This window comes from Cheilinus undulatus, linkage group 17 (genome assembly GCF_018320785.1).
Source record: "Cheilinus undulatus linkage group 17, ASM1832078v1, whole genome shotgun sequence".
NCBI lineage: Eukaryota > Metazoa > Chordata > Actinopteri > Labriformes > Labridae > Cheilinus > Cheilinus undulatus.
This window is the reverse complement of record NC_054881.1, coordinates 15,712,539-15,737,135: the sequence shown is the minus strand read 5'-3', so window position 1 is coordinate 15,737,135 and position 24,597 is coordinate 15,712,539. Positions and strand designations below refer to the sequence as shown.

Sequence of the window (24,597 nt, the reverse complement as noted above, 5' to 3'; positions counted from 1 at the left end):
ATATTAACTGTTTAACCAGGTGTGTGCCTTTAAGACACTTATGAAACCTTACAACCCCATGTTAGATCAATCTATAAATACTAATATGCTTACAACCTCAAAATATTAAGTGCATGAAATCTTTTTGTTCTCTTATTGCTAATGCAGTGCTAATGCAATGTGTTTTTTTTTTCAGTCAATTCTTAACTAGAACACAAAAAACGAATAGATATTCATTTTATTAGTGGTAAAAAGACAAGTCGCCTCGTTATTAAAATACCTGGTATTTGTTATTGAGTAGTTGTTATTTCATTAACTGCCACGCGATGGTAGCAAAGGTGAAGGCGTCATGACGCACTCTGCGGTTCCACTATTAATATGTGCGTGCCTGCATATTCATGCGCTCGTGCGTAAGTGGGGTGAATGAGGGGTTAACCGTCAGTGCGCTTAATGTACTTTAATAAGTTTCGTCGACGAAAAAATACGACAAAGGAATGTTCATTTGTCAGCGAATACGTCTTTTAGAGAATATGAATATTCATAGTTTAATAAAAGTTTAAATATTCTGCTCCTACGTTTTTTTAACGTGACCTGTCAGAAGTACGGAGGAGGGAAAGTAAGCTAGCTCCTGTAGTGACATCAGTTCATTCACGTTAGCTCCTCGGAGGCACGGAGTGAGTGGGAGGGTCTGTCGGCATGCTAACACCTCTTCAGGCTTAGGAGTTTTAACAGTGAGGAGGTAATTGCCACAAGTGCGGATTACCGACAGCTCTCAGGTGACCGGACCGATGAGATGATACTAAAACACAGCAGCAGTCCTCTTCTGCTCACCGTCACCTGCATGTGCTTCTCAGGAGGGTTGCTGTGGTCCTACCAAGAAGAGGATGTCACTGACGGGTAAAAAAAAAAAAAAATCACAACAGACTCCATGTGATGCGAGGATATAACATCAAAGAAAGAAAAACTTACTCTTTGCTTCAAAATATTTCATTTCACAGTGGAGAGTGCTCGGAAAATAACATTTCCACAACAAAGTACCCCTGCATGAAGTCAACTGGAGAAGTTACAACGTGTTACAGGTACAGTGGAGTGACTGATGTGAATGGATGCTGCTTAGATCCTGTTACAGCCTGAATGAAAGTTATTATGGCGTTGTGATGTTCTCAAACTGTGGTCAAATGTGTTTGTGTACATTAAAGAGGCTGCAAAATGTAGTTCTGCATGGAGTTAAATTGAGGTCATTATCAGGTCAGTGATCTTAAATGAAGTTTACCTGTCATCCAAATGAAATCGAAAGTTACTTAAACTTTAGGCTATATGACAGATTTTACTTCTGCCATATGAAGCATGGTTTGACAAGATAAATTAATATCACAAAATCATATGAGGCTGTGTTGAAACAAATAGTCATCCGTAAGACATAATTTGATTCACCTTTAATTAATCTGAAACCACACAGAATCACAACAGTTATTTGTTTAATAGAAAAGTTGATTTCAGGTACTGCAAAACATCCTGAAAAGCAGGGTTGGAATGCAACACATTTACTAAAATTATTATAATTAAGCAGCTTTTAGTGTACTTTATGATATCAGTTTTTTTACTTTTACTTACAGTAAGTATATTTTGGGTGGAGTACTGTACTTGACAGCATTTTGAAAAGCATCAAGTACTGAGTAAAAAGCAGGGCTGCCCCTGGCCAAAGTGAGGCCCTAAGCAGACTCTGATTTGAGGGGCCCCCCCCCAACACTGATCAGTGCGAGGAAGTCCTACGACGTTAATTAATTCCTGATTAGAACCAGCGTGGGAACCTGATGACTTTTTATTATTGATTTCCAAACTAAACAACGGTAGAAGTTAACGTTTCACAAGAGGTTGCAGAATAACGGATGACAGACGCGATGAGTGTTTCTGTGCGGCAAATACCAGGGCGGACACTGCACGCACTTAATTGATCACAAATGGCACTGATCTCCAAAAATAGATGTCTTTAGGGTTTATTGATTAATGTGTAACGGCCAGGTAAAGTTTATGTACGGTCAACATTGTATGCATTACCTGGATTATATTTATCATGCAAACACTGGACTGATGTTCACAGAGAGAGAGAGAAGAAAAAAACCTCAAAGTGAGGCCCCCCATGGTGATGAGGCCCTATGCGCTATGTGTAGTCTGCGTATAGGCAGGGGAGGGCCAGGCAAAAAGTTCAGCATTTCTGCCAACAACACGAAACTGGCCAGTAGTTTGGTTCTGACAATGCGTGACAATCAGTAGCACACAGGGAACGATTTGACGTTTCCTCCCAAAACAGCTGTTGCATTTTACTTCAGGTGAATATATAAGAGTTATTCCAGTTCCGATACCACAGTGGAATGGTTGTAGCTGTGCCCGGTCTTCTCATTTGTCCAGGTAAATGTACACATTACTAGTCCGATCACATACAACTTTCTCTCTCTCTCTTGTCTTCATGCCTATTCGTTGATGAATCCATTCACAAAGTGCGCCTCAATCGTGTTTCCTTTGTTTTATGACTATCGCTATTGGCTTCCCATTCACAACTCATTGGTTAAGTCCAACTTTTTAAAGTAACACCTACTACATCCTAGGCATAGAGGTTACACCCATGTGTAACTCAAACAGAGCTTAAGTACAGCTGATGCACAGGGTAGAACTTAGAGTCAGTCATAACTTCTGTCTTTAAGTCAGGTGTAGGGTACACCAAGGCGTGCGACCAGCTGGTGCACTTAGCCTCAGTACTTTTACTTCTACTTAAGTCAATTTCAACCAAAGTAACTGTACTTTTACTTGAGTGTAATAGTCTTTTACTTCTTCTACCTATGATGAAAAGTTAACCCACCAAAGTCTAAGTTTTGTCTTTAAAAAGAGCTATTGCAGGGTAAAGATGTGATAGGCTGTCCTCTTCATCATCCTTTGCAAACTTGAGGGATCATAGCAATCTTAATATGCACAAGCCTTGAGATTGGCCTGTTAAGCTTTGGCACTGGCTCTAATTATGACAGCTCACAGACACAGTGGACGAAGTTCTGTCTTGAGGCAAAACTCCATCAGAGGCTATGGATTACACCGTAAGAGGTCAAGCTGGCTTCATTACAAGGGGCAACCTCAGCAGCATAATGAAAAAATGTGTAATGACTCCAAGGAGGAGTTTAATGTACGGTTTGTTTAGATATTCACTTTACTGTTTCTTACATTCATTTATTTTGCTGTGAAATGCTTATATACACAAAAAAGTATATTACAAACATAATAGGTTACAGCATCACTAAAAAATGACTTATGATGATCTTCTCATGCATACAGTATTTATATAATCCACAGGCAACAACTGTGGGAATGTAATGTTCTTTCTTTAGGCCTAATGTGATTATGTGTGGTTACATGGATGTGCTATTGTTTTGGAAACAAAATAATGCAGCTTCATAATGGAACTAATTTCAAACATTTTATCAATTATCTTGATTCACCCCAAGTTTATTTTAGAGCTTTCCTTTGTGGGAAAGAGTAACCAGAACTGAAGAAATGCCAGATTGTAAAACATGTCCTCTGAGAAGTCTTCTAAATGCAGGCTTTCTAAGGTTCCATCTCCTCATCACTTGACAAACTGCTGGCCGTAGTTCAAGCACACAGTGACATCCTGTTTCATCTTCAAATCTCAAACACATTCTTAACATAATTATGTTGGTTTATGGTTATTGGCTGCGGCCACAGTTGTTTCCCCACAATGTTTATTTAAAGAAGAAAAACTGTTTCAGCTAAGAGCTGGGAGAATGTTTCCTGGGTGCATTTCAGTTCACCTGCATGGTGTGAGCTGATGACTGCCCATCGTCCCTGTATGCTTAGCAGAGAAGTTTTATGTTGTGCCAGAAATTCAGATTAATGATCTGAATTTGCTAAGGGAGTGGGTTCTTTTTTTCCAAACTATAGCAATACCAGTGAAATCTGCCTTGGTATTACTAAGAAGTTTGAGTAATGTGGAAGGAAAGTTAGAGATCACAGAATAACATTTGGGCTTTTGGCATTCTTGTTGGCTCTCTTGAGTAGCATGTCTCTTGGTTTTGATCTTGTTACATTTTTAACTGTTATAATACTTGGTTTACCACAAGAACCATCTCTGCCAGTTTTATCTTATACACTGGTGTATCAGTTTGATACTGTAACGTAGCTTTTTTTGTGATCAAATTCTTATGAGATTTTACAAGATTAACAGAACATTAGCATGATGTAAAAGAAGCTAACAGAAAAATGCAAACATAAACAATAACTCAGAAACAGAAAATAAAACCCAGAGACAAAGGAAAAAAGGACAGAGGCGCAACCAGGGCCTTGTGGTTACAAAGTTGTTTGAATTGAACTGAAGGGTATTGCTGTGTAAGCCATGGTAAATCAGCCCAAATAAATCACAGCAACATAATACACCTGTCACTCAGACTGCAGCTAACAAGTGCACAGTGTATTACCCACAATGTATTGCACAGTGACTTGTGCAAAAAAATCATGTAGTCTTACAACATTATTAAAGCTTATAGTTCACACACAAACAGACTGGGGACATAGTCACTTGTTAATGCAAGATAAAAAGAGTAATACAATGACATTATGGCAGTGACATCAACCCCATAAACAGCTAACCTGACATGTCAGATGGATTTGTTTCACACATCTATCTGGAAAACCTTCAATACTAAGCGTTTGGGAAAGGGCAGAGGATTTGAAAAACACTCAGTGTGATTGGATGAACATTCTGTCTATCACATCTTTACAGGCCAATCAGAGCAACAAAACACATGACATAGCTGCGACCGACGTGCGCGTGCGCAGCTTCCGAGGAATAACGCGAACCATGGCAACTTTAGACATGTCAGTACACAACTTTTGCCATTTTTGAAAAGAAAACAACTCACTGCTGTTCTTTGTTCTTCTTTTAACTAACAAATGTTGTCAAGTTCTGATAAAACTGGCGCTTTAGCAGCATTCACGCTGAGCTCTTCCGCCGTGATTGCGCCGGCCTCTTGTTGCTGCTTGCATACGTCATGACTCCACCGCGCCTGAAAGTGACTGCCCCTCGTCACTGATTGGTCCTGTCACTTTCTTACTGGGCCCAAACGGTTCAGACAGGAGCTTTGCAAGATGGATTCGCCGGTAAAAAATAAGGAAACAGGCGTATCCATCTGCTTTGCAAGGTTAATAAACGGCACTGCATATCAAACAACCATGGCAACAATGCTCAGAAGGCATTTATCTGCTCTCTTACATGATGTCCATTACAGAACATTAGCAGACCAAACATGTAGCCCTCAGGCTAAGACTGGAAAAGTTTTTATGGAACTATTCAGACACAAAACAACTTGCACAAAACTTACAGTTAACAATGACTGTTACTGGTAAACGAATTTACAAGCAAGAATCAGTTTACAAATTACAATGACGTTTTACTTATGCTATGGGGCTGTGGCTCAGGCTGGAATTTTTTTATTTTATTTTATTTTAATTTTTTTTCTCAGATGAGAAGAATAATCATAACTTGCATTGGCCAGCATGGTCAGCTAGTATTTAGAAAGCTTTACTTGTTCATGAACAATTTTCTCGAATCCCTGTCAAAAGCCAGCGAGGTCTTCACTGAAAATAAAGTAAACTTGCTGCTGTCGGTGGTGAAGCTCACGAGAGATTAGAGTGACCACGCAAAACAATCCTAGTAGATCACCAGTGGATGGAGTAGTTTAACAGCATTGTTAAAATATACCGTCTAAACATATTAGAAACTAATTCCTATCTTCAGTCCCCACAAAAACACAGAAAAAACTATTGTTGCAAGACAACTGCAACAATAAAAGGGTGACATTTCAAATATGCATTAACATACACACATACACATACACACAGCCAAAATTATTATAAAAATAATGACCAAATGAAAATGAATTAATGATAATAGTCAGGCGGATACTCCTGAAAGGACCAAAATCCTAATTGGGCAGGCCCACCCAGAGCACCAGGTCTGCTTTTAATTATTTAGCAAAACAGATTCTCGGATCGAGATTTTGTTGCAATAGGACTGAGTAAGGCATTGATCCATTCATAACTCTGTTTAAAGATTATTTGCATATAAATACAAAATACTTACATAATTTCTGATTCAGGTCTTCTGCAGACATAATGGGATAGAAAAGGAACACATGAAGGACTTGTGAAACAGGTCCCCTTTGACTGAGGCTGTCCACTGTGTGCACAATTTAACACTCCTTTTGAAGCATTTGTCATGTTGTGAAGAAGCACTCGGCGAGTCCCCAGAACCTTGAGAGCACATATCAAAGTACAAAGACACACTGGGACTTTAGTTTACTCAGAACATGCCTGTTTTCCTGCCAGTAGAGGCATAATTTTTCTCTGTCTCTTTATTTTTGTCTTCAAGGTGTTGCTGTGTGTCAGGATTTAGCATTACAGGCATGGTTATATTTGCATATTAGCATCAAAAGTGGTGAAAAGGGTTTCAGCTGATAAGGAATGAAGTGCTATTTCAATTTGGCAACATGTTCAGTGACGAGCAGGGTCACTGCTGTTGTGCTGTTTCAGACTGCATCCCACTGATTAGCATGTTATCAGAATTGCCTGTAGAAAGGCTTATCTTTTTCCAGTTCTCTGCTTTTGTTTCTGGTTCTGGCTTTTTCCCATTCTTGATTTGGCTAATGTGCATGTTACTGGTCACGCTAACATTCTCTTCAACTTCATAGCCTATTTCCTTCCAAACGCAATCATTTTGTTTCCAAAAATATGTGTTCACGGCAAGGCAGAAATCATCTGGACAAATGCACTGAGCACAGCCCCAAAGAGGTTTTTTATTATGAGTTCATGTTGCAGATTTGACTGGCTACTCAGAGTAACTCAGCAGTTATCCAGCTAACTTCATAATCTGCTTTGTGAAACAGAGCCCATGGGGAAAATACAGCAGACAGCAGCAGCTGGCATACAACATATCTTTGAGCTTTTATGGATAGCTTTAGGCTGAATCACACTGTGGATAATTGGTAGAGATTTCTTGAGTATATATTGATTTATTATGTATTCAAGATTAATTATTTTACTGTTTATATTCTCCTAAATCAAACATACATTTGGGTCAGATGTTATTTCACCTGCTGCTGGGATTAGGTATCTTTTACATCTGTAAAATACCAAATGAAAGCCAGATCCAATATGTTAACCATCATAAGATGTAGACACATTAATAATCTTTGTTTATAACTTTTCCTCTGTGACACAGGAGTACATGAAACAGTGATTACATTGGCTTGATTTATTGTGTATATGATGTTGGCTTTACCTACTCTGTAAAGGAAATGCTTCTGTGGAAAAGAAGCAGAACACAGGCGGGGTGAGTCTTTCCATTCTACAGCTGCAACAGTTACACATAATTGATGTGTGGCTTGTATAATTGTTGCTATGTTATTTTTCCAAATAATTCTGGTGGTACTAAGTGTTTTGTTGTGTTGTACCAACCCTCCCCTCCTCCCTCTAGCTCTGTCTTTCTGCTCTATGCTGGAATTCAGTAGAAACTGAGCTTGAAGCCGTGCTGAAACTGAGGAGGCATTGCTTAACCCCCCCTGTGAGACATGATAGCCATGTTACTTCTCATGCACTTTGCTGATCCAAACAGCATTGTTTATGTCATGTGAATGTTCCCATCCATTCATTCCAATGATACATATTTTCTTCTTATTTCCCCTCATCTTTTCTTACTCCTTTCAACAATGTAGTGAGTTATAGGGCCCAGAAATTTGTCAAAAAGAATTAGATATATTTTCCACTGACTCCAGAGTTATTGATTTACATTGTGATTCCCAAATTCAAACACAGTGGGGGTGCTTTTCACATCCAGGGAAATGATCCCTTCAGTCTGAGTTTTTTTTTAAAGCTTGGCTACCGAACTTTTAAGTCTCTCTTGTTTCCTTAGTTTTCAAATCTGGTTTTCACATTAGGTATAACTGTATTCAGCTCTTTGGAATAATCCTCTCAGCTGGACTTCTGTTCAGTCTCCTAATGCAAATATCTCTCAACACAAGAGAACACCTTGGGGCTCCTTGTTGCCATATTGTCATTCTTCCAGTCAACCTAGCTCTATGGAGGACATGTTATGGCACTGTTTAAGGAGTTCAGCAGGCCATGATTAGTCTTGTTTAACCCTATTGGGTTACTCTTAATGTGTTATAACAGTAACTGTCAGGCACAGAGAAGCTGAAAAGTCTAGATTTATTGATAGCTCACGATGGCATCTTCCAGGAGGATTTTTCAGTGGAAAAACAACTGACTCAGGGAAAGCTTCATGTTATAGCATTACAGTCAATGTCAACAGGGATGCTGGATAGAATCCACTACTGTGAAGTGTGTGTTCAAAAGACTGGAGTCTTGAATATGAATTATAACATTTCAAGTTTCCATGATTTTAAATATTTGCTTTTCCCAAAGTTGAACAATCCCAATTCCAAAAAAAGTTGGGTCGCTGTGTAAAATGTAAATAGAAATGGAATGCAATGCTTTGCAAATCTCATAAACCCATATTTTATTCACAGTTGAACATAAACAGCATGTCAGATGTTGAAACTGAGACATTGTACTAATTCAAGAAAAATAATATGAGGATTCATTTTGATTTTGATGGCAGCAACACATCTTAAACAAGTAGGGACAGGGTAACAAAAGGCTGGTAAGGTTGTACTTATGGAAACCATCTGCAGGAGCTGTTTTTTTTAACTATTTAGGTTTATTGGCAAAAGATCAGAAACATGACTGGGAATCAAAAGAGCATTTTAGAGAGGCAGAGTCTTTTGAAATTAAAGATGGGCAGTTCACCAATTTGCAAAACTTGGTCTAAATATTGTGGAACATTTTTAGAAGACTTTTTTTTTTTTTTTTTAATTTCGGCAGCTTTGAATATTTCCCCATCTCCAGTTCAGGCACTGCATTAAAAACAAGTATGAGTCTGTACTGGAAATCTCTGCATTTGCTCAGGAACATTTCCAGAAATCAATGTCTGTCAGCACAGTTTGCCGTGCCATCTGTAAATACAAAGAAGAAGCCATATGTAAACACAGTCCATAACCTATATCTAATTTAGAATGGACTGAGGCAAAATGCATCTCTGATGGTATGGGGTTGCATTGGTGCCTATAGCGTGGGCAACTTACACATCTGGAAATGCACCATCAGTGCCAAAAAGTATATTGAGATTTTAAAACACCATATGCTCCATCTAGACAGACCGGATTGATAATTCAAGAATGAACATGATTTGGGATCATCACAATATACTTGTTCCCTGAAGAAAGGATTAGCACTCAATGAAGAACTCCTAACCCCTTACTATTTTCCTCCACAAGTCAGCGCTTCACCAGGGTTGACAAATAGGAACGCTCTTTTGCTGGTGTTTCATTCAATTAGTCACTACCCACCATGGCATCACAGAGACTATATATATATATGTATATCCAAAGCAGGGTACACACATTAAGAATTTTCTAAATCTTAAGAGATTTTTTATCTGTTAGAGACCCCACACATGAAGGTAAAAAATCAGGCATTGAACAGTTTTGATCGTACTGTGTGTGGTGTGGTCCGATAATCTCAACACAGCACACCACACACATCATGATTCTGTCCCACCACCGATCTAGAATCTCAACTCCCAAGCCAGAAATCTCGCGTGATCACACGTGATCTAACAAAAACGAAAAAGAAGAAACATAGCAACAACAGGAGAACACAACACACAACATGGAAGAGGACATACAAGAAGAGGGCATGATGGTGTTCTTGGGACTATTTTTAATGGAAAAATCCTGAACAAAAAAAAATGAAAAGACCGTGGAGAAAATCCTGGAGACACAGACGTTATAGTCTACTGGGCGAGCTAAGGGTGAGTTGTTGTCAAATGAAGCTAAAGGCTGGTGTTATTGGCCTAGTAACACAGGAACAGAAGTCCACCTAACTTTGTGATGCTTCAGCAGGTCAGCCATGCTTGTTTTTCCTCAGTCAGCTTGCTTCTTGATTGGCTATATTCCGTTCCACGTTACAATTCACGGAGTCATGACTCGGGAGTCGTTGGCTTTCCCCACAGACATAAAGATTTTTGGTTGTAAACATGAAACTTGTTCAATATTTACGATTGTTGGCCCCAACCTTTTTCGGAGATGATTATCGGTACAAATTCACTGTTAACACACCTCAGATCACAGGATAATCTTATAGGATAATCTTATAAGACATAAGATAATCGGGCGTTTGCCTTCCTTGGTCGGGAAGGGGGAAAAAAGGGACAAAGACAGCCCGATTATCTTTATGTGTGTACCCCGCCTTACTTACCTTACCACATGGCCATCACAGCCCAAACAATAATGCCATCTTCACCAGACCCAGGCTCCATGCATACAAGCTCCAGGCAGTGACAATGATGATACCGCCTACCCTTGTGCGACTCATTATTACAGCTACAAAATGACAACTATTCCAGGTACAGACATTACACATGAAACTGTCAAAAGTACACAAGACAAAATGAGAGAGGCTGGGAGAGAGAGAGAGAGGCTGGGGGAAGCAGGACTTAAGGTGAGGTGACCTGACTCATCCCCACATGGTGCGGCTAGAGGTTCTACCTCCCTCTACTCACTCATTTACATGTGGGAAGAGAATAGAGGTGGGGAGATTATGAGAAAATAAACAAACATAATTGAGAGGTTTTCCTCAACCTTTGTTTGGCCAGAATCCACTGAGTGGCCTGAACTGCTTCATCAGACATGTCCTTTTTGCAGATTCTGTCCCTGCACTCCAAGCTCTCTAAGTCAGTTGTTGTACACTTTTTTTGCCCAAGGCACACCTAAAATCAAGCCAGAATTTTAAGGTACACCATATCCATATGCATACAAAATAGCCTCTTTCAAATATATTACTATTCCTTTAGTTGTAGTAATTATATGGTTGTACATATTCCCACGGCACACAAAGACTTGCCTCAAGGCACACCAGTGTACTTTGCCACACCATTTGAGAACCACTGCTCTTAGCAATGAAACAGCTGACCTTGCAACAAACCCTCTATATCCCTCTTCTACCGGACGGGTCCAAACTTTCATCCTTTCTGTTCAGTTTTTGGTCTTAAATCTGTATATCTAAACTTTTTTCCTTTCATGTGCTTTCGCCACAGAATTCTCCCATGAAACCTTTAGCTCTATAAAATAAACTATATGCTGACTAATGGACCATATCACTATGTCAGCCCTCAAACTAGTAAAACCTATCTTCTGTGGGACAGCAAGTTTCCCTCCCTAACCTACCTGCATCTCCCAGTCCTTAGCACCCTTGAACTACCCTGACTGGTGCCTGCCTAAAAACTTCTCTGCCTTTTAGCTGGCATGTAGAAACCCTCTGCTCGATAACTGTGAATCTGGGAAAATGGAAAAACATGAGGGAATTCACTATTATGACTCTTTCAGATGTGTTGCAGCTTTCCAACTTAATTGTCATGCGCTTTGTGTGTGTGTGTGGATACACATTACAGATCAACTTAATAGACTTGGTACTGGAGTCAAGTCTTGTCTACCAGCCTATGCAGAAAAAAGACTCCAGCAAAGACTAGTTTTTTGTGTAAAGATACTTGGACAATCACTCTCAGGCTTAATAACAAACTGGCGATATACTTGCTGTAACTGCTGTCCTTTTGTAAACAGTCTTTTTTGTGGTGTCTTAAGAACTGACTTGAAGTGCCTAGGCAGGCATATTGTATGTATTTAAACCAAATTTGTTTGAACCGCAAATTATTTGAGGGAATGACCACAATATAATCTGTGAGAGTTTGGCATCAGAAAAGACAAAATCCATCAAGATAGAGTGAATAAGCTGTCTGCAAGGAGCATGGAATAAATCCAAGCAGTTTCTCAACAGGCCTTCAAGTGAAACAGAGTTTACTGGAATTAACCTCAGTAGATGCTGAATCAGATAGCACAGTAAAAATCATGCCAATCGAAAGGCATGGAATAATTTTAAAGTACCTGGCACTGTTTCACAACATCTTGAGTCTTTAAACTGAGTCAGAGGAGGGAAAGTGAGAGTGAAAGTTGCTGGTAAATGTTCAGGATGACATTACATGAGCTACTTTATCACTGGAAGGCAATGAACTTTACAAAATGGTAAATATGAGTAATAACTGACACTACCATAAGACTGTGGTGTGATCCAACCCATTATCCATCAGCAATCAAATCCCTTAAATGATAAATAACATCCTATGTCTAATTGAAGACTTCAACATCTGTTTTCTGTCAGCATTAAGTGAGAGGTTATGTAGCCTCTTAAATGTAGCACACAGAAACTACATAGAGAGATCAAAGAGTAAAGCATTAAGTGCTGCTCTATACTGACAGAAAACACCGGTTGAAGTTAGTTGTCAAATTAAGATAGCTATCCCCGTCTGGTTTGAAAAAATGTCCTTAACACTGAACACTGAATTACCAAAATCATTTTTTATGTTTCTGCAATGGTTAATACACCAACATGTAGAAACTCTTTAACCCAAATAATATTTTTAATGCTAAAATCTAATTATTATTGTTATCCATGAATTTTCAAATTTACTGATTTACAAAAGACTGAAAAAATAGTAAAGCACATTAATATTTCTTGATTACTATGTCAAATTATAGTTATTTACTTGCATTCCTGAACAGAAAAATGAGTTTTAGTGGTTGAATGTTATGCTTGATTAATTTCCTACTTCTCAGAGAAGCCCAGTGAGCCGGCTCAAATTTGGATATAAAAAGGTGAATTCAGTTTGAAATTCCTCATTCCTGGTGAAAATGGTAAAGCCTGGAGAGCTCACTGAAAATGAAAGAGTCTGCATTAAAGCACTTCATGATGCTGGATGGTCTCTGAGGCAAATATGACAGGTGGTCAAATAAATTTGTTAAGCACTGTATATTTTGATTTTGTGTGCATCTTTGTTCAAACCACTCTACTTTAAATGACCACCCTATAGTCCATTTAAAGTGGTGGTATTTGCCTTTTTTCAAGGCTTTACACCATCTCTCTGACACCCATGTAGTAGCATTACATGGTTTACAGCTCAAAAAACTCCTCATCTTTCTAACACTGGCATCCTGAAAAACCCTTATTTTAACCTCCATCTGAAACGCTTCATTTTCGCTGCTGTCTCTGTAACACCCCCCCGCTCCAGGGACCTGCTTTCCTCCGATTGGCCGATTTTCCGGAGACTGGCCGGTGGCAGGACTCAATGTTTTGTGCCTGCCCCCTCTTATGTGGCTAATGTTGTTATGCTAGTAGTTGAAAACTTTGAATGAACCGGTCCAACTGAGTAAATATAGCGAATTTTGATATACGTCTGTACATGTTAGACCCGGAGTCTGACCCTCATAGTTTGGAGAGAGGGGGGAAGAAAACCAGCAGCAGTGAAGGATAGAGCAGGACGTATCTGTTTGGTAAGTGTTTAATTACTGTGTTGCTAAATGCTAAATGGCCAAAAGGCACTGTGGGGGCGATCTGTTCCGCTTTGCCGGTGGCACGGACAAACCACGAACCAGTCAGGAGAGCCTATTGCGATGACCTCATCAGTTTGCTCCATCGAAATCTTATCTCGGGAGAATCTCAGAGAGATTTTCAGCAAACCGTTTTAATCAGTTTACATGCTAATTCCAAGATTGCTGCAGCATACGTTTATCTTGCGGTTTGAAAATTTGCATACATGGAGTATGGACACCCAACATTGTGACTTTATATTTATGTTTTAAAAATCGGAAAAGTATAATACCCCCTCTTTAAATAGACAAAAAGCACAATGCTTTCATCTTCCTTTTCAACTTAGCAGTTCAATATTATGACATTGTTTATTTATTTACTGTATTACCGAAGTTTGCCATATGTCCAATACCATAATACCTTTTGATATGACAAATTTAAAAGAAAGACAATGTCCATTATTTCAGTGATCATAATTATCACAAGGTGCAGATGATATAGAAAATTACAGTTATATACAGTACGTAACTAGGCATGGTCATTTAAAGTAAAGGGATGAGTTACAAGTCATAATTTTGGTTTATAAAAAAAAAAGGAAATAATATGCCATTGGATGCTGAGGATTTGTGTGTTTTTTTTTGTTTTGTTTTTTTGTTTTTTTTACCATGGGATCATATCAGATATCAGTATTGTTCGATTTTTACTGGAATCATATTGAAGTTCATAAGGTTCAAAGGTTACAACCATAGCATTCACAGCACTTAAACTTTTGCTCTACCACTATCTATATACTACTAAGGGATTTTCCACTTAAGATGTTTGGCTTCAGTTTTTCATTATTTTATCCCACTGTATTTGCTGATAGCACTAATAAAACCCCCAGTCAAGATTTCATGACACCGATCGCTTTATACGGGAAATAACTTGTGCCAGCTTTTGCCTACAGGTGAAAAAGTAATAATCATGTTAATGTATCCATTACCTGCCGGGTTATTTTGGCTCATTTACACTTCAGAATGATTATCCGCCTATGAGTTCATGTGAATATCCCACTTTAGTAAATATACCCTGTGCAGGTGGGATTAGTCACACCTGCTTTTGCAGTTCTGGTTCTCAGGGCCCAATTTGATAAAATCATCATAACCTCAAAAAGGCCCCTCATTCAGTTATATAAAAAGGCAAGCTTATATGTTTGTGTCTGAGATTTAGCAGCTTATGGATGGGATTATAAAGGCTTTGAAAGTAATTCAAATTGTAGCTTAGTTATTGTTCGGAATAAAAAAAAACAAATTAGTCAAAAGATCAGTCAAAAATCCTGTTTTAAAAGGTGTAATAAAGTCACCTGCTCAGGACTTTATAATGCAGAATAGAAAAACAGTGTTTCAGGTGGTTGATCTTTAAAATAAAAAAAACATGTATAAAGTTTTCTGGTGTGAAGGGACTAAAGTTGCTCAACAGACGGGGAAGAGGAAAGGGAGGGATGAAGTACGGCTGCTTTATATCAGCTTTATTATTTAATACTATTACTTATGTTTCTTTAATCAGTCATTGGAAACTTTTCTTTATGTTGCACAGAAATAATTTCGTGCTGATGTCATAACTCAAAGCTAAAACTTGTTACAGCTCACAATTCTTGTGTTTCGCTTTATCAGTGTCACACTTAGTCCATTTTCTGTGTAACTTCTGCAGGCCCTGTTTTTAATACACTAGTGTTGTTTGAGTTTCTCACAGTTACTGCTAGGAGTGGGAGGTGAAGCATGCTTTTCAAGTTTGATTGATATTCATTTATCTTTGCTCTCATATCTGGGTGATGTTTTACAAATCAGTTTAATAGCATATCTTTATTTTCACTTCAGATGAGATGTAGAAGAGCTGTCTTGTCAACAACTTAGTTGAAATGGTGATAATACGCCCTTTTAGGTTTAAGATGAATCCCGTCTTGTTCTTTAAAAGCACTAAGGAAGATAGAGGAGTTTAGGTTATCATAGTGAGAGCATGGGAGGACATGTTAGTCTTAAGGAGCATTCCTCAGTGATGGATGTAGAGCAAAAGCAGCAGAAAACATCCTCTCTCTTCATTCTTATTTATTTGGTGTATTGCACCCCATGGAACAAATTGGTTTAGCAAAATGGACACATGAAAGTTATTAAGATGATTCTGTTTAATTTTGTATCACTAAAAAATGTTAACAAATTATCCCATGTCGTAAATTGCTCTGTGATGAATGAGACATAAACACCTTTTTCTTTTCTTTCTTTGCTGACTTAAAATGAAAACATTTAAATGTTCAGATCCTAATCAGATGTATTATTTAAAAACTGTATTACTGGACAGAGTTATTATTATATCCCATCTGTTTTCAGTTGAAAGAAGGCTGCCTTTACTGGAAAGACCATGACTTTCACACTTCTTGCTTCATAATGTTTGCTAAAGCCTTGAGCCGTTTTATTAGAGCGTTGTTGTATTTTGAGACCTGTTGTTTTGAAAATGAAGGTTTATTACCCAGAAAATATACAAAGGAATTGCACACTAGTTTTGTTGAGGACAGGCTGTGAATAATGAGATGTTTGCCCTCTGTCAAAGCTTCCTTTTCTTTTACATAGATGGTACATAAAAGGTGTCGGATGTAAACGATGTAAATTTTAAGCAGAATATTGAAAATGAAGACTCACTTAAAAGAGACCAGTCATCTCACAAAGTCTCTAAAATCAGAATTATGCCATCTGACCTGATGTGATAATTTAATATAGGAAACTATTCCATGTTCATTGACATACTGTTTTCAGCAATCCTCTCACATTCCATGTAAGATTTAAGTGTGCCAAAAAGTTTTGTGCCAGTTTTGATAAAACAGTTATCAGGTTTAATTGATGTTGTTCTTTGAGACTTTGTGTGGTCTTTTTCACATTTCTTCTTAGCATTTAAAGATCACTTCTTTTTTTTTTTGTTTCTCCATGCTCCAACAGTCCTTTGGAAATATTTTGGTTTCTGAAAATCCCACTCTTGTTTCTCTTGGCTGATACTTGCTCACCCATTTATCTCTTTCCATGGAGAACTGTAGTGTGGTCACGCTTTGGTCATGCTGTGGTTTTTTGCAATGGATAAGAGATGTGGTGATATGTAAGCCACAGGTTGTGGTTTTTCTGCTTCTCTGTAAAGCCAAGACCACACCTTAGTTTGGAAAAAAGATGTATTGAAACTACAGCATTGCAGTGCCTTGTAAAGCACAGTATTCTACCTATTCAAGTTTCCTGATAAGTTTATCAGGAAATCAAAAGAGATTGGGTGAGTGTTTCTTGACTCTTTGTGCTTCTTCTGTTACTAATTCTTATTCATCCTTGGACAACTTGAAGCTTTAATTTATTCTTCCTTCAGCACAATGAATAGGCTGCTAATTTATCAGTCCTGAAGGAAGGCAGATAGCCAAAGGAAATTTTTGCCTCAACACATGAATAAGATCAATATACACCAGTAATTTTGAATTGTAAACAGCTGCAGCATCAATGTTAATAACACATTTAAGGAAAAAGGATTCTATGTTGGGCTTTTTTTTAAATGTTGAACAGATGTTTCCCCAATCCACTGAATAATTGTCTTGATCTGGGCTGAATTTTAATATTTGTGAGTCTGTTGCTCCACTGTCATCTCCACTGCTCTACATGTTTGTCTAACTTTACAACCATGGTATACTTCTTGCAATATAACATAATGTAATACTAATACCCAGGGATTTATCTTCCCTCACCCTTTTACCTCATCCTTTTCCACATTCACGAAAGCCAGATATGTTTTATTTGCTTTGGAAAAAAATGTTAACTAATAAGCAATAACTTACTGTAAATGATTGCTAGCAATTGCTGCCTCGTTTTATGTGCAGTCCCACAACACAATATTGCATTGCAAGTATTAAAATAACATAAAAACCACAAAACCTCAAGTAGGTTAACATATGTCACATACCAGAGATCCAGTTACCTTACACACTGTATGTCATAAGAACATATGAAACCAATAAAGGGAGAAATATAATACCTTAACAGCTTCACATTTTGATATAATAGTCTCCAGCCTGGACCAAGCCACAGGACAAGGTATTTCAGATTTTAAGTATATCTGGTCAGCGATATTACTATTTAATGGAGTGTTTCACTGATCATCAACAGGAAATGCATAATACTGCTGTAAAGCAAACCTTAACAGAGTAAGGCTAATAGTCCAAAGCTTATCTTAACAATGGTATGCATGTGTGTCACTTTACTATTGTTAGGTAGCACTAACAGAAAGTACGGGGAATGACAAAACGTTTAGTTTTTGGTTGATTAAATAAAAGGATCAGTCACATTTGAATATTATCCAAAGTTGTTAGACTTAGACAATAGAAGGACATTTATATTTGCAAGAATGAAATTTAGATATATAGGTAGGTATCAAGCGGAGGTTAGCTGATTGTGAACATCATGGCCGATACTGGTATTATTGTTTAAAGTATCATTTAGCTCCTAGATTCAAGATTCAAGATAGATTTAACCTGGGGTCAGCAACCCCCCGGGGGGGGGGCAGAGAGCTCAGGGGGGGCGCAAGGCTTTGACTTCTTTGACGGTGTCAAAATTAGATTTGCTTGAAGTCATAAAACTAATGATGAGAGCACTAATGGAATCTTTATACAAATTTCTGCACGGAAAACTGTGCAAATAAAATCTTTTTCACTCTGAAAAATATCAGGCTACGTGGTCAGGCACACCTCTGGTTAATTTGTCATTGCATGCTGCATCACCAAGCATTGGCCAGCAAGAAACTTTTTGAGGACCTAAATAACACATTAGCAACTGTCATTAAAGTTGTAAACTTTACAAAGGCTCGCCCCACTAACAAGAGACTTTTTGCCCAGCTGTGTGAGGATGAAGCGCACCAGACACTATTATTGCACACAGAGGTGCGCTGGCTGTCCCGTGGAAAAGTGCTTGTGCATTTCATAGAACTGCAAGAAAAAATAAAGAAGTTTTTGCAAGATCACAATCCCCAGCTGTGTGAGCAACTTACTGATGCATTCTGGATCAAAACAGCATGCCTGGTGGACACATTCACTCTGTACAACGAGACAAACAAGCAGATGCAGGGACCAGAATCGAACATTGTGCATTGTAATGACGCTCTGGATGCTTTTGTGCGTAAACTGGAGTACAGATCAGGAAAAATGTCAAAAGGAGACTTGCAACAGTTTCTGCTGCTCATGAAACAGTCTGGGGGTACTGTGCGTGCGTCTATACGCGCGGAGTTTACGCGGCACATGAACCTGCTGCAGGAGGAAATGAAGTCCCGATTTGCTGATGTTGATGAGTACTTATCAAAGGAAGCGTGGGTGGTCGATCCCTACACCTCCAGCCTTGAGGACGTGGAATACATTGGTTGTGAAGATGAGCTTGCCGACCTCCAAGCTGATTCGGTGTCAAGGAAATATTTCCAGGAGAACGGATACAAAAAGTTTTGGATAGTGAAAGGATACGCTGTTGCACCGAAGCTGGCCATGCATGCAATACAGAGGGTTATTCTTCCATTCAGCACCACATACCTGTCTGAGATGGCCTTCAGTGCGCTCATTACAATAAAGACAAAGGCCCGTAACAGGCTCGATGTCCACCAGGATTTCAGGCTTGCAGTCACAAACGTCACACCTGACATTCCTTCTCTCAACACAGATATGCAAGCCCAAGGAGGTCATTAGATTATGAACAAGATGATAAAGGCAAAAAAGGAAACCCTTCTTTATTTTGAAACATATTCGTTTTGTTACAAAGAGTAAATTTTGTCACTGTCTCTTTTACCTTTTGAGGCATTTATCAAAAGTTCTGCACAGGTGCAAACAAGTTTTAAATTATTATTATCGTTCTTATTTTCAAGTAAATGTGGATGTGTGTAAAATAGCATCTAATTCAGTTGCTGAATGAAAAAAGAACTGGTTATTGACTAATAACGGATTTATTAAGCCAGTAATCATTGTTTTGTTTTCTTTTGGTAGACATATGCCTGCAGGGCTTTGTTTGGAGTTTTAAGGAAGAATTTTTTTTTTAACCAAAACTGAGACATTTTCCATGTTAAAGTTTCTAATGCAAATATTAAAATTCATGTTCATTCTGAAAACAATGCATCCCTTTTTCCCCATATGGGTCGGGGGGGGGGCTCTGAGGAAAAAGGTTGGGAACCACTGATTTAGCTGATGCCAGTGCTGATACTGATGTAATGAAAAATACTGTCATATGACATTTAGGCCCCCATCCACACCTACTTCTGACATTAGTTCATACAACATGATGTGCTGATGGCCAGTGTTAGTCAACAGGGCCAATATCAGCCAATACTGATGTTAAACTGATGTATCTGTGCATCCTTAGTGTTTAGATTTTCCTAAGATAGACAAAACAATTGAATAACTAGAGAAAAAATAGAAGGATTCATCCTCTGAGTCATGAATATTTCTGTGCAATCTGTCCAATAGGTCTTATTTTTTTACCTTACCCTCTTATGCCATAAGCTAAAAACATGATCGAAGCAGATCATGCAATCCACAAATACCACAATTGTAGTCGCCCAGTCTGAAAGCATCGCTGACGGTTTGTAACACCTCATTTAAAGCTCCCAAGTGTGTTCTCTGACAAGCCTTGTCTAATCCCTCAGCAAATTAACTGTATTGATTTCCCTCTCATGTAACCCCCCTGAATCCCCATTGTCATGAAGCTTGAATGGATTGCAGACTGATTGATTGAGCGCTCTTTGTTCAGTGTTATATGTTTTTATTGCTGTAGTTCTTAAATCATCAGGAGGGGGATAGGGACATGGTAGACTAAGTCTTACAACCGAAAGGTCTCAGCTGAGGAAAAAAAGGACATCTGCTTTTTCCATCTCTACATGAACATAACTGGAGTCCACTTTATATTACTGTATTGTGATGAAGGATACATCTTTTAAAAGGCAAATAATCTGTGAAAACTACTGTTGGTTCTTGTTCACCTTTCAGAAGACCTGTTCTGAAGGGACCAGATATCTTGAAATCAATTTTATATGCATGTTTTTTTTCCGTCATTTGCATAGTGCGGCTATTTTCCACACTGGGAAATGTTATGAACTGTTAAATCTGTGAATTATAACAAAGGGTTTATATTACTTAAAATCCCCTCAGCATTTCCCTGAGGTTTAGGTTGCACGTTTTTACAGTAACCCCAGTGTTTGACTGGGATTGGTGGTATCTGGCTTGTGTCCAGTTGAATGGTTTGAGTTAGAAACATGAGGAAAGGCTGAAGCAGTTTACTGTAATGTGTCACGGACAGCCATGCTCTATAAGATTTCCTGAGGTGTCAGAATAAAACACATCACAAACTTCTGCACTTGTGCTTGGTGACAGTTGATATAAGTAAAAACTTGAATATCTCAACTCAAAAGTGACATAAAAGCAGGTAGATTTCACTGTAGAGTACTTAACACTTTATCATGCGGTAGAAGTCAAATCTGATTTGCTTGAGCCTACTTCATCACTGTGGAAATGCACCACAGGCATGCAGAGGCCAAGGCTGCTACTGTAATAACTGACTGGTGGCAGTTTGGCTCCAGCCTTCTGCCAAAGCCGAGCACAGCTGAAATTCTGTTCCGCAGTAAGTTTCATTGATGAAATGAAGGTGAGTTATGCAGCAGATTCCAGCACAGCAGAAGGGCTTTTTATGCCAAATGAAACTAGTAACAGCAGATAAATTGCAGTGCTGAACACAAGACAGTTTGCTTTAATGTGTTACCCTTTCCAGCCTACAAAATAAGTTCCTCTTAATTTATCATTAGAGCCAAACAAGTCATCATTTCCCTGTTTCCAGTCATTATGCTTTGCTAAGCTAAGCTGCCAGGTAAAGTATTAATTGCACATTGAACTTTCTGCAGGAAAAAGAATGAAGTTTATGACTTTAAATGTTGATCCACTTCATTGATGGAATAACTACAATCATGAAATCTCACACAACTACAAACAAAATTTGCCTTTTTTATAATACGCTGGCACATTCTCAGATGGCATATTTTCCTTTTTTTTTTTTTACTCATCTGGCCTGTTTTTTACTGTTGTATCAAAAAGGAGAAAATGAAAACAAAAGGACCAAGTAAAAGCAGTTTTGATTTAGTGATATTAAATGGAGTGATGCATTCATACACGCCAGAATTGTTTTTTTCTTTTTATGATAGTCTTACCAAGGGCACCAAAGCTGGGTGACTGTCACAGGCAGAGAGCGCCGAGTTCATATCATTATTAACCAATAGGTTCTGCTAATGGACCGTGTCAGTGATCAAATGAGGTGTCATTATGTCTCTGAGCAGACATATCTGTTCTCCTACCCTTGGTTCAGAGAGGAAAAAAAGCATTGCAGAGAGGAGTTTATTTTAGATTAATGAGAGGGTTGTTTTTGCATGGTAAAGGTCAAATATACTGTTTTTATTTTATAGAAAAGAAAATGTACCATTCCCACATCTGGTCTGTATTTCATTTTAATGCCATGAATCTGACATGACATTTCTCCTCTCCTTTTTGGATTTCTAACTTATTTTACTTTACAACAGTTTTGTCCTCATATGTGTAAGGATTTCTTTCACTTGAATATTTAATCAGTAATATGTTTAAAGCTACTTAAGTATGCATGCAAAAGATACATACACACGTAGACAATCCGCATCTCCACATTACTCTTAGAAATGCACCTGCCACCTCTTATCGTAGTTTTTCAGCTTTTCTGATTACAAAGCTGACAATTTGGAATCATTGTTCAAATGTTAAGACTCTTGTTACCTCAGCCAAGGAGGTTATGTGATCGGCAGGGTTTGTTAGTTTTATTGTTTGTTAGCAACATAACTCAAAAAGTTATGGACGGATTTTGATGAAATTTTCAGGAAATGTCAGAAATAGCATAATGAAGAACTGATTTGATTTTTGGGAGTGATCTGGATCACCATCTGGATCCAGGAATTTTTTAAAGGATTCTTTACTATTGTGAGATAGGACTAATGGCAGAGGTCTGTGCTCTCCGAGTGCATTTCTAGTTTAACAAATTGAAATGGGTAAGAATGATACAAATCAGTTAAGGTCATAAACAAAGATATTTTATAGTAATACACAAGATTGCAACATATATGATTAACTTGAATTTGATGAGAACACTTGTCCAAGTTTGCAAGGTGCTACATGTAATGAACAGGGGGGTCTTAGGATGAAGACTCCACAGACTTATCCATGTAGTTTATCCATTTCTTTTGAGTCCTTGGGTCTCATAAAGCTCACAGCTTTTGTTTTTGGATTCTAGTAGATTAATGTCTCAGTGTGATATTGATTTCTAATATGTTAGCCAAAAGATTATGTAACACACTGTCAGGGTTGTGTTTCTGTCAAAATGTGTTGGAGTTCCTCAGTCCCTTTATGACCTAAAATGCAGCAAGGTAGCCATAAACACTCAGCTTTTCCCATCTGACTCTTCATATATAAACCAATTGGAAACCTCTATGGTGATGCTGAACTGCATTTGGCAGTATATGGCTGTAAATAGCCAATGTATGTTTTGTAAACTTAATCAGTCTTTATTATATCAAGTATTAATTTATTTTCATAAAAAATAGCACATTATATTGTGTTGTAGTGAAAGCATGCCAGTAATAACGAGCCCACACCTCTGTTCTCTTATAAATTTCAGACACTGCATGAAGCTCTTACACAGCTGAGTTGTTGTTGGAGCCCTTGATATATGAAATGTCTCTTTGGCCTTCACGCTGAGTTATACTGCTAAGTGCTTTGGGGTTTTAATGCTACAACTGTTGTCTGCAATGGCCTTCCTCCAGCAGTGAGATAACAACTAGGTGAAAACATATTTGTCTGATCCCATACCTTGTATGGAATCACCAAACAGTCATCTAATTGCATTACAATTACTGACAGTAATGGGGCCAAATGAAGCCTATCTGTATTATTAACAGCAACACATTAGAAAAAGGAATGTCAGGGCATTAAGAATCATGACTCAGAGCCTGCCAATATGGGGAATTTATGGTCTGCAACAATCCCTGATGTCTGATTCCTTCCTTTTGCTGTGTTGTATTTTTAGCAGAATTAAATGACCTTTCCAAGAGCGTTTTTTTAAGCCTAGAGGTTTGGAAAACACAAAGGTATCCAGGCACTCAGAGGATGGACTCTCTGTACTTTGTTTTTTTATGTGTTCCTATAAACTAGCTCTCCTTGGGGTTACTTTTCAGAATACAACACTGACAGAACTATCTGTCACTCTTAATTAGCTGAAGTTTTGTCTACTTCTGGAACAGCTAGAAATGTTACTTCACTTTGTCATGACAACAGCTGTCAGCTTACAGATGTGAGACAGATTTTGACCTGCTGCATTTTTATTTCAAATTGGCAAATGTAGATTTGTTGATTAAACATCCAAACCAGGAGTTTGCACAATCTGCAGGACAGACGTTTGCTCATTTGTTAATAATGTACTGTGGTAAATCAGTAGAGAAGAATGTGATTATGTGTGTCTGAGAGTATATCCACAGGTGACAGCATTAAAGACATATTAAATGTACAGCTTTCTATTACACACATTGATAATCATTCTTTCTTGTCTTTTTTTGACAAGCCATAAGTTTAGAAATTCATTATGACTTACAGGGAGGATATTTTGATATGCTTTTGATGCAGTCAATTGCACTTTTCTTGCATATGATCTTAATATTGTATTTCATAGAGAAATTTTTAAATAATATACAAACTGAATGTTAGAAATAAGTCAAATATCAGCTTTTTCTATCAATTAAAATATAAGTTTGCTGCACTTTCTTGACATATGATAATCAAAGAGGAGTCCAGCACCTCAAACTTAAGTTTGGAAAAAGCAGTAACCTGATGACTAACTGTTGGGGAAAAATGTTTTATTTTTTGTTAACAGTTTTGTGTGTCCACCTTGAAAATAGCTGTCATGTTAATGGATAATAAAGTAACTCTTACTTGATCCTCAAATCAGGATGTAACATGTACCTATATAGTCTGATACAGGCAAATTAGATTTATAG

General features: G+C 38.0%; 1 protein-coding gene across 2 annotated transcripts in view; it reads left to right on the top strand.

Moving 5' to 3' along the window:
- The first annotated feature begins 569 nt into the window (after positions 1–569).
- ccbe1 (collagen and calcium binding EGF domains 1) overlaps positions 570–24,597 on the top strand; it is a 50,968-nt gene continuing 26,940 nt past the window's right edge. Inside the window, exons 1-2 of one of the 2 annotated variants that reach the window (XM_041810155.1) lie at positions 570–876; positions 978–1,058. In XM_041810155.1, the coding sequence (XP_041666089.1) occupies positions 773–876; positions 978–1,058 (185 nt within the window). In that variant the 5' untranslated portion in view covers positions 570–772. The remainder of the gene's footprint in view (positions 877–977; positions 1,059–24,597) is intronic. The other variant, XM_041810154.1, reaches the window with a different exon arrangement.